General features: G+C 35.9%; 1 protein-coding gene across 1 annotated transcript; it reads left to right on the forward strand.

The window, feature by feature from the left end:
* Nucleotides 1-921: 921 nt before the first annotated feature.
* On the forward strand, nucleotides 922-10,599 carry phf6 (PHD finger protein 6). The gene is given in 13 exon segments (XM_033973642.2): nucleotides 922-1,038; nucleotides 3,221-3,373; nucleotides 3,904-4,005; nucleotides 4,194-4,209; nucleotides 4,212-4,326; nucleotides 4,412-4,422; nucleotides 4,425-4,454; nucleotides 5,586-5,746; nucleotides 6,166-6,309; nucleotides 8,507-8,611; nucleotides 8,696-8,829; nucleotides 8,911-9,032; nucleotides 10,072-10,599. Coding segments are annotated over 12 exon segments (1,095 nt in total). The 5' UTR covers nucleotides 922-1,038; nucleotides 3,221-3,241; the 3' UTR covers nucleotides 10,095-10,599.
* The last annotated feature ends 471 nt before the right edge of the window (nucleotides 10,600-11,070 follow it).

The raw sequence follows: 11,070 nt of genomic DNA on the forward strand, positions 1-11,070 counted from the left end.
GAGATAACTTATACAGACCTTCCAGCTACAGTCTGAGTGGTCCCAAATATGACACTATCTTGTAAATGTTTATACTTAATACTTCATCTGATTTTGGACGAAAAAATGCAGAACTGTCAGAGAAGATAGTTTTGACATTTAAGGTCTAATTGTCTTGTAGTTCCTTTCAAATATACAGAAGATACTGGTGCTTTATCAGTGTTGCTCATTGCAAATAATTTAATAAATAGAAATAATTTTGTGTAGATTTGTTCCATGCACGGTATTGCTTAATTTAGCCACATATATTGCTGAATTGACATTCACAACATTGCTTCCTTATTTACTTCATTACTGTAAACTATTATAAACCCTATTACTGCAATGTTCTTATTTGTGGTTGGGCTAAGCCTTGAATGATATTGATAATGTGAAGATTATTGTCACAGAAAGAAATATGTGGTGTTGCTATCATTGTTCAATGATTTTTTTTCTTTCTTTCTTTCTTTTTATTTATTTTATTTTATTTTTTTTTTACTTATTTTAGCCTTTCAAATCCAATACAGACAAGTACAATCTATGTAATAATACTAAACCATAGTAGTAAGTAGGCTATGTAATAGAGTGTAATAGAGCATCTTGCAATATATGTCTACTACACATGATAGTGATTTAGAATTTAGATTGAGTTGATATTTTGACCTCTTCCAGTGTTGTGTGCATTCTGATTTTTGCATGATCTCGCTTTTATAATAAATGAGCTATTGTCATATTTTTTCTTTGTCAATTTCTTTAGTTCCTCTGCTTCAAAGACGCCATTTGTCTTTCACATTTAAACAACTGTATCGATAATTATTCAAGAGTTATTTTATTGGTGATAGTCATAAGCGGAAGTGTTCTCTCAGAGTTTCCGGTCCGTGTAGCATTGTTTGTTAGCTTTAGCGCTTCGCCAAAATCCACACACGATCACTTCTGAAGGACGGAAAGAAACACAGCCAAGCTCCCTGGTACTTTCCCATCAAATCTACTTATTCAACTACAACTCCGTCTTTATATCAGGTAAATTACGACTGGATGATCCTTATTTGTGAGATCCGAGGCATGTTTTGTATCCCTGTTGTCGTTTTAAGGCCGTATTTGCTCGCGTTGTTCTGTCTCTTCGCAGGGGAAACATCACGTATGGCGCTCTTTACTCCAAAAACCCGCGCCTGTCATGACAATTTACACATTTAAAGAGAAATAATCACATTTAAGGACTTATATCACAAAATAAACACCTTACACTTGTATTTTTTACATCGTGACGTTTGTTTTAGCCACGTTTAAAAGGCCTTATGGAATTTTCTAGCACTTTTACTGTTCGTAGTAAAAGATGTTTTTAGTTATAGCGTGGGGGAAACTAGAGTAACACACCCCCTTTAATTCAAAACTTTGGAGGAGAAATACACTTTATCTTTCGGGTTGTGTAGGGGGTTTCCAGCCACGATTATACCACATAGGAGTCAAATATTGCTTAAAATCATTGCAGGAAGAGGTAATACAAGATAAAATAATGAAATTGCTATGTTTATTTGTGGAGTGGGTAAGGATTTGTAGGGAGATTGTGCTCAACTAAAGCCGCCGCAGTGAAAGCTTGGCCCTGCGATCGTAATGGCAGAAATGGCTCAATGAATACGTCGCAGTTAAAATCTATTGTGGATTTAAACAAGAATCATATACATTTTTCTGCATTTAAACAATTAATATGCATTTCCATGCCTTATTTTAAAATTATATTATATTATAAACACCACAATCTTAACATGAATTGGCAGTATATTGTAAGGTTTTATCTACTCCATTCCACAGATAATAACTTAGATATTATAGAGTATATATGACATATTACTGAGATAATATGTAATTAAAAGCGTGACTTGAAGGGGAGTGGGGACATCTTGTGATTAAAAAGTAGAGCAGTAAGCTGTGTGCTCTTGGTATGTTTTATAAAACAGGCATTACAATCTATTATTGTGCATTTTCAGTGTAAATTTATCCCAAAAAGAGACTAAAAGTTGGGGTAGTGGAGTTTTTTAATGAGGGCCAGAACAGGCTGTTTGCGTTGGAAACATGTTGCATCATTTTCAGGAAAACTGGTCACAAGGGCCTGTTCCATTGTGCTGTGGAATATGATTTAGATTTTTAATGTATTTTACAACTCAGTATATTGTATTAGGTTTAACTATGGAGATAGATAGGCCTATTTTTTGTACAATGGAGCAGCCTGCCATTCTGAATTTGTTTTAATCTATACTCTTCATATCTTCTTTTAAGACGGCACTGTAACTTTGTGTTTTAACTGTACATTGTAAATATGTAGATTTAGTCACCCATTCAATTAAAGAGGTGATTTAATAAGCCTATACACTGTTACATTATTGCTGCTTTTAAAATGAATGAACACCTACTTATAATACAATTAACACAATAAAAAATACATGTTGTGATATGATTGCATTATATTATTACACATTAATTATATTCTTGGCAAATTCCCAAAAAGTTAAAACAATGTAGATACATGAAACAGGGTGCAGGTGTTCAAGGTAACTTTTTCACATTTGAATTTATTATGTTAAGTTGAGGGTCTTTCAGCTAAATATATTTTACTTGTGCATATGTTATAATCACACCTCTGCGTTTGTTTATAAGAAAATATGCACCATGATCTAATCTCATGATGCTCTAATTGGAATACTGTAATCTTTTTAATAACATCAGGTGCCTGGTTGCTTTTTTGATTTCTATTAGTAATATTATTTAAATTATAAGTTAAATTACAACTAAACTAGATGCTAATATAAACATAAGGTTATCAGTGGGTGATTGACATTTTACCCCCACAACACTATGTTGTTATTAATTTGATCTGTTGATCTGTGTAAGGTTCAGTACCTGTTCTTCTCTATGTTATTATGTTAATCATATTAAAAAGCTCAACACATCTTGAAAAACATGGGTGAATATATATTTAAGTTACCCTTTATTTAGTCACTCTGGTCCTATTTAAATAACATTCAAATCTTGTGAAACTGGGAAGCAGAACAGCAGTTGAGCTCAAATAATCAATACCATTATGCATTATTGGACAGCATTACTACATTACTGTATTATTATATTCCAGACAGATTTCTGAAATATGTTTCAGCTGGATGGCTCAATTAATTTCTTCTCTCTATTATTGTCCATTCCAGTCGTATAGAAGTCCAAAGAAGCCGTGGTCATGTCGGGACAGAGGAAAGGCGCGTCGCCCCGTCTCCCCAAATGCGCTTTCTGCAGAACGAACCGGGACAAAGAGTGCGGGCAGCTGCTTCTGTCCGACGGCCAGAAGGTGGCAGCACATCACAAGTGTATGGTGAGCACAGTCTTTCAATATTCGAGCTCTATGGTCAATGCAGAGACTCAAGTGTAAAGCTAGTGTTTAGAGATTTTTGCTACAGTTGAAGAACTTAAAATGCATTTGTCTTTTCAAATATTCATCAGAAATATACATACAAAATAACACAGAACAAACTGTTGTAACCCGCTTGTTAGATTGTACCTAATACGATATCATACATATCATATTTGGTCCAATCAGTAAATAAGTAACGGGAACTAAAAGAGACAGGAACTTGTACAGATTATGATGATAATAAAATGGTAAGGGAAGAAACTTTAACCATTTATTTAAAAGGACTATAAATGTACAATTATGGTGATCACTTGGGCCTCACTGTATGAAAATGGTCAGGATTTATATCTGTACCTTTGGAAATACTTCACTGTTGCTCCCTCTGAAGGAAATGTGTAATGGAAGCCTTTATTATACTTTGTCACTGAACATTATATGTATATAAATGTGTGTGTGTATCTCTTTTATAATTTTATGTTTGCTGTGTGCAGCTGTTCTCCTCAGCCCTGGTCTCGTCTCCTTCAGACAGTGAAAACATTGGAGGCTTTTCCATTGACGACGTGAAGAAGGAAATCAAACGTGGGAATAAACTGGTAAGTGTACAGAAAGTGATGCTCACATCCTTGAAGAGCACTTGACGTTTTTTAGTCTTATGCACAATTTTTGACATAGTGAAGTCCTTACTTGTCTAACTCTTACTTGCTCTTTATTCAGTATTGCAACTAAAATATGCTGGAAGATTTTAAAGTAATTTGCAACTGTTTCCCTTTTTCTTTCTCAGATGTGCTCCTCGTGTCACCGCCTGGGGCTACGATTGGCTGTGATGTAAAACCTGCCGCAGAAACGTACCATTATTACTGCGCACTGAAGGACAAGGCTCAAACTAAAGAGAACCCATCACAAGGAATTTACCTGTGAGTTGTTTTAAGAATAAAATATAATCAATTCTTAAATCTTACGTAATCCATATTTATACATTTTGTATTATTCTGAATATAGGGTTTACTGTCGCAACACCGGGATGCAGCACAGCAGGATGAAGGTATGGAGAACAACACAGTACATATAGTACTGTGTTGCTTATATGTAATTCATATAAGGCAACTGGACTACACGTGTATGGTTGTGGATTCTTTCCATAATTCTACAACAAACAATACTTAAAATGAGTTTGGTTTAACTTAGTTTTGATTTCGCACAATGGCAAGACATTTTAAAATAGAATTCTTACTGAAATACTTAGGCATGGTCTCTTATAACTCACTTACAAATGTTTGTTTCTATGCTGTTATATGTTATATTACCTGCTTCTATACCAGTGCTTCCCCCGCCTTATTTGAACTATACATATATACTATATATATTGGAACAACTGATTTAACCATTTGATACTCAAAAAATAAAATAAAATATCATGAAATTTAATTAAATATCAAATAAAAAAAAATTAAAATAAACATCAAATGAATAACTTTAAATTAAAAATAAATATCAAAATAATACATTAAAATTAAATAAATATCAAACTAAAACAAGCAATTTAGCAATTTGGTACACCACCTCGATGCTAACAGTGCTTGTTGGTTTACTGAAGTGACATTCACAAAGCGGGATGATTGTTGGCAATATTTGGCTGGTTTACGCTGAAAAAACTCAAGCGTCTTATCAGCGTGACTGAGGTGTAATGAGGTGGCGCCTTAACTTATTTGGCTTCATACTGTCCGCTGCCAACATTTTCAGACACAGCAGACACCGGTCTGTCCTCTTGTCCCACCGGAGTCACGGTGAAGCCAAGTGCTAAATACTCTTCATCAGACTTCCTCGTCTTACTTTTCGGGTGACTTTCGTATGTCTCAGGCGTCTATCTCCGCCTTTCTTTTCATCCCTGTTAAAATGTTTTCCATAGTGTCTCTTTAGCAAGTGTCTCTTGTTCACTGTCCTGTGTCATGATCTGTTCGCTCTCTCCTGCTCTTTGCTGCGTGCGCTCTGCGTACGCGCTGTCTACAGTACCTACAGTGTCATACGTGGAGTCATACGCGCGCCCCCCCCCCCCCCCCCCGGCCCCACTATTTGAGAACCACTGTTCTATACTAATATAATGTTGTATGTATACATTTATTTGATTATTATTTAGTGGCATATATAGATATACTATGCTGTTTTGTCTTTGTAGATGAAGCAGAGGGTGTGGCCAATGATTCAGACTCCTCCCCTCCTCAGAGCAGAGGTCGTGGTCGGTTTGAAAAGTCCAGGACTAAGACTGGATCCAGGGGCCAGTCTGAGGAGTCCCGGTCTATGTCATCACAGGCAGCGGAGGAAGAGAGCTCTTCACATGTGAGACTCAATACTGCATAGTTTGATTTTACAAGCACAATATGAAGGATTTATCAGCAATGTGATGTGTTTGTAGCACTGAATGTCCCTGTCTGACCTCATGACCTCACTTCCGTCAATAAAGTGTTGATTCCAGGAAGCCAGGTTTGCCTTAGGTCTAAAATCACAAAAGGCTTTATTCACTTTCAAAAGTGGGTTTTATGTGGCACTAAGCTGAGGGCTGTGAGGTGATTTCATGATATCATTTTCAATTCAACACTAAACTATTAAAAACTAAATAACATTAACCCCTATTCAGAAAGTTTTAGACTTTATATTGTCAATCTAACAGAGGAGCAGTTGTAGCAGTGATGTTATTTAGCTGTATTATGCTGTGATAACCACAAAAATGTTGAATCTTTTGTGTGTTGTATTTTCAGAGAGACCGGTCCCCCTTGAGGTCCAGCCCTGCAGACGGACTTCAGCGCTGTGGGTTCTGTCACGCCGGAGAAGAAGAAAATGAAACCAGAGGCATCCTCCACTCAGACAACTCCAAAAAAGTGGCTGCTCACTACAAGTGCATGGTAGCGTTTACTACTGACACTGGACAGAAAGGATTTGATGAACTAGGCACTGTTTATACTATACTTAACTATCTTTATATCATATCATCTGTTGGTATCTGGTATATTATACCGCAAGTGACCAGTTTAGATAAGACAAAAAAAAACATTTATTTGTCCCACAATGGGAAAGACACCACTGTTGCTATGCACAGTTCAAGAACAGAAGGAGAATAGAAATATTCCATGAAAGATCAAGATGAATAAACTATTTATACAACCCCAAGTTGGGACACTGTGTAAAACTTTAAAAAAAATACAGAATACAATAATTTGCAAATACTTTTCAACCTATATTGAACTGAATAAAGTACAAAAACATGATATTTAATGTTCAAACTGATAAACTTTATTGTTTTTAAGCAAATATTCACTCATTTTCAATTAGATGTCTGCAACACGTTAAAAAAGCTGGGACAGGGGCATGTTTACCACTGTGTTACATCACCTTTCCTTTTAACAACAATAAGTGTTTGGGAACTGAGGACACTAATTGTTGAAGCTTTGCTGAAGGAATCCTTTCCCAGTCTCGCTAAATGTATAACTTCAGTTGCTCAGCAGTCCGGGGTTTCTATTGTCGTATTTTGCGTTTCAAACGTGTCTCCCATTGAAAATGTGTGGCTCATTATGGACTGCAGGCAGGCCAGTCTCTTTTATTACGAAGCCACGCTGTTGTAACACATGCAGAATGTGGGTTGGCATTGTCTTGCAGAAATAAGCAGGGATGCCCCTGAACAAGTTGTTGCTTGGATGGCAGCATATGTTGCTCCAAAACCTGTATTTACCTTTCAGCATTAATGGTGCCTTCACAGGTGTGTAAGTTACTCATGCCATGGGCACTAACACACCCCCAGACCATGACAGATGCTGGTTTTTGAACTTTGCGCTGATAACAATCCGGATAGTCCTTTTCCTCTTTGGCCCGCAGGACACGACATCCATGATTTCCAAAAACAATTTGATATGTGGACTCGTCAAGTCCATCTCAGGTGAGCTTGGGCCCAGAAAAGTCTGTGGAGTTTCTGGGTGTTGTTGATATCTGGCTTTCGCTTTGCATAATCCAGTTTTAACTTGCACTTGGAGACGTAGCGACGAACTGTGTTAACTGAGAATGGTTTCCTGAAGTGTTCCTGAGCCCACGTGGTAATATCCTTTACACCTTGTCTGTTTTTAATACAGTACCGCCCGAGGGATCGAAGGTCACGGGCATTCAATGTTAGTTTTCGGCCTTGGCGCTTACGTGCAGAGATTTCTCCAGATTCTCTGAATCTTTTGATGATATTATGGACCATAGATGATGAAATTGCAATTGTATGTTGAGAAAGGTTATTCTTTGATTGTTGGGCTATTTGCTCACGCAGTTTGTTCACAAAGTGGTGAACCTCGCCCCATCCTTGCATGTGAATGAGTGAGCCCTTCAGGGATGCTCCTTTTATACCCAATCATGACACTCACCTGTTTCCAATTACCTGTTCACCTGTGGAATGTTCCAAACAGGTGTATTTTAAGCATTCCTCAACTTTCCCAGTCTTTTGTTGCCCCTGTCTCAGCTTTAGTAGAACGTGTTGCAGGCATCAAATTGAAAATGAGTGAATATTTGTATATAAACAATAAAGTATAGCAGTTTGAACATTAAATATCATGTCTTTGTAGTTTATTCAGTTCAATATAGGTTGAAAAGGATTTGCAAATCATTGTATTCTGTATGTTTTAGTTTTACACAGCATCCCTACTTAATTGGAATTGGGGTTGTATAATAGTGTAGTGGCGTTGTATTGTATACACTCTTGTATACACTCTTGTATACACTATTATATACATTTAATGGGTATGACTATGATAGCGCAGCATACGGACAGAATAAATAGCAAATTTATCATACATTTTTGTCAGAAGCAGAATTAAAGTGGGTCTGACAAAAAAGTGACGATCTCAGTATCTCTGCAGTGGCCATTGTGAATCACGTACGTAAATCCTGGTTTAGTCCTGGCTCAGATTAGGCCTGGTTTAGTGCATTATGCCTCTGGTGATCAGTTGTACCAGATGATACATTTTAGGGCTATTATTAGGTGCTTAGGTGAGCTTAATGCTTGATACGTAAACAGTATAAAATAGTATTAATGAAACCTAAACTAATATGTCCAATTTATTCTTTCAGCTTTTTTCATCTGGAACAGTGCAGTTAACCACAACGTCACGGGCTGAGTTTGGAAACTTTGATGTAAAAACAGTCATTCAAGAAATCAAAAGAGGAAAGAGAATGGTAAATTCTGTTTACTCAACATGTAAACAGTATTTCTTTGTTTTTAAATGTTGGAAATCATTTTTTCATTTTTGTTTTTTCCAGAAATGTACATTGTGCAGTCAGTTGGGGGCAACAATAGGCTGTGAAATCAAAGCGTGTGTGAAAACCTACCATTATCACTGCGGTCTCCAGGACAAAGCCAAATTCATTGAAAATATGGCGCGAGGAATTTACAAGTAAGATTTAAATGAATGCAACACCCTACCTTTTTAATAACCTAAAACAGGGTTTATAAAAATATGTGTTGTTTTTGTCAGACTTTATTGTAAAAACCACAGTGGAAATGAGGAGAGAGATGAAGAGGATGAAGAGAGAGAGAATCGAAGGGAGAGAGCAGCCAACAAACAAGCCACAGCTACACAAGTCAACGGCAATAACGGTTAATGGCACTGTACCAGATTTTTACTGAGTAGAACTAGTAGTTAATTTCTTACAATACATCTGTACTGTTTACTTTATTACGAGACAAAATTAGGTGTAGCCCCATTAAAGTTGATATTGCAGACCACTGACTCAAGGACAATGGTACAGGTATGGCTGGTGATTCTTTGGGAGTTGCTGTAATCTTGCCTTGCCCTGCCTAACTAGCCTGTGATATGCATATTTTTTTTGTAATTGTTGCAATTAGCCAGTGGTGGAAGAAGTACTCAATTTTGTTACTTAAGTAAAAGTACAAATATTGGAGGAAAAAAAAATACTAAAAGTAAAAGTATCACCTGAAAAAAAATCTACTAAAAGTACTAAATGAGTAAAAGTAAAAGCTTGGATTTTGAGATCTAATAAAGCTTCAAATGTCATGATTTTGATAAAGATTGGTGCTGAATTTTGTCCCAACAGATTTTTTTTTATTCTAGCTGTTTTTATTTGGGTTTTGTTTTTTTTTTTCTAAAATTAACATGTTAAAAATAAACCCCTCAGCCTTTTCAGCAGGTCTTAAACAGTAGTGAAAAATACTTTTACTTTTCAGTAAAATGTAGTGGAGTAGAAAGTACAAATGCCTTCTCTCAAATATAGTGAAGTAAAAGTTAAAAGTATCTACTTTTAAATGTACTTAAGAACAACTTTTACGTTACTTAAGTACAGTACTTTACTACTTTTAGTTTGTTGCATTACATCACTGCAATTAGCATATTAGCTGTAACACAAACTTTTAGCTTTATCTTAAATATAGTGGGAAATTGGATCACAATACTGTTCAGGTTCAATGCTTATTTTTATACATATAATACATATTTTTTCAATTGAATTTTTTATATGTGAAAAACGTAACTGATATGGGAATACTTCCTACCATCTGTGATTTAAAAAAAATAATAATTTTGGCATGCCACATCAATGGGTAAATCTGTAAGGCTAAGTTATATTTTATATGTATAGTGCATCCTATACTTAATTGTAATACTGTTGTCTTCCTGCAGGGGGCCAGACCAGTGAGGGATAGAAGAACTGCAAAGATTAGGAAATATTTTTATACTTTGAATATATTCAAACTCATGATCAACCTTCCACCTGTCTTTGAAATGGACTACATTTCCCAGAATGCACCTGAACTCCTCTTCATGAGCCCACAGCATTTGACAGCTAATGGGTAGAAGTAAACACAAGCCAAAAAAGACTTGCTATTTACCTACATCAATAATGCCACGGATATTGGGACTTTAATTAACTATATAATGGCCGCCCTTGTCCTAATTGTTTCAAAATAATAATCTTCCTCTTGTTTCCTAAAGGATGCTATAATGAGCAGTTTGTTACTTAGTGTGTCTATAAATGTGCTGTTTTTGTATGTGTAATCATGTCTTAAACCTCATGTTAGCCTCTCTCCTTTGTATGTAAAACTTTTCATAAATGACTCATTTTTGAACTGCATGCACTTGGGTTTTTCACTGCAAAGATTGTTTTTTTTTTTTTTTTTTTATTTGGCCACTAAAGAGCAGTGTATATCTCTTTCAAGCAGAGTTTACCTGATGTACTTGTATCTGAAGATTGTATCCATGATTGGAAATAGAAAGATTTTATTTTACACATTTACAATGCTTCATGTGTGTTTTTTGAAAAAAACAAAAAAAAAAAAAAAAACTGCTTTGTTGGCTTTGAAAAGTGAGGAATTTCACACACGCAATACAAACTTCAGTCCACTTGTAAATCTGTTGAAATACTCAAACATTTCACACATTTTAATCCTATGAGAACAGTTCAGTAAAAAGGAAATTTCTAAAACCTACCATTTGTGGAAGTGTAGTTGTAGGAAGGAAGTACTGTGTACAAAAAAGTGACGACTACTATTTAAATGCCATCCATAATTAGATTGGTCGACCCAGCCTCATTGCATTCTCATATAACACTACTAGATGCTATCTACGTTACTGCAGTCTGTCAGTGTGCCAGGTGTGGTCGGAAAGAAGAAGACTAGAGCC

The sequence above is a fragment of the Periophthalmus magnuspinnatus genome, chromosome 10 (assembly GCF_009829125.3).
Source record: "Periophthalmus magnuspinnatus isolate fPerMag1 chromosome 10, fPerMag1.2.pri, whole genome shotgun sequence".
NCBI lineage: Eukaryota > Metazoa > Chordata > Actinopteri > Gobiiformes > Gobiidae > Periophthalmus > Periophthalmus magnuspinnatus.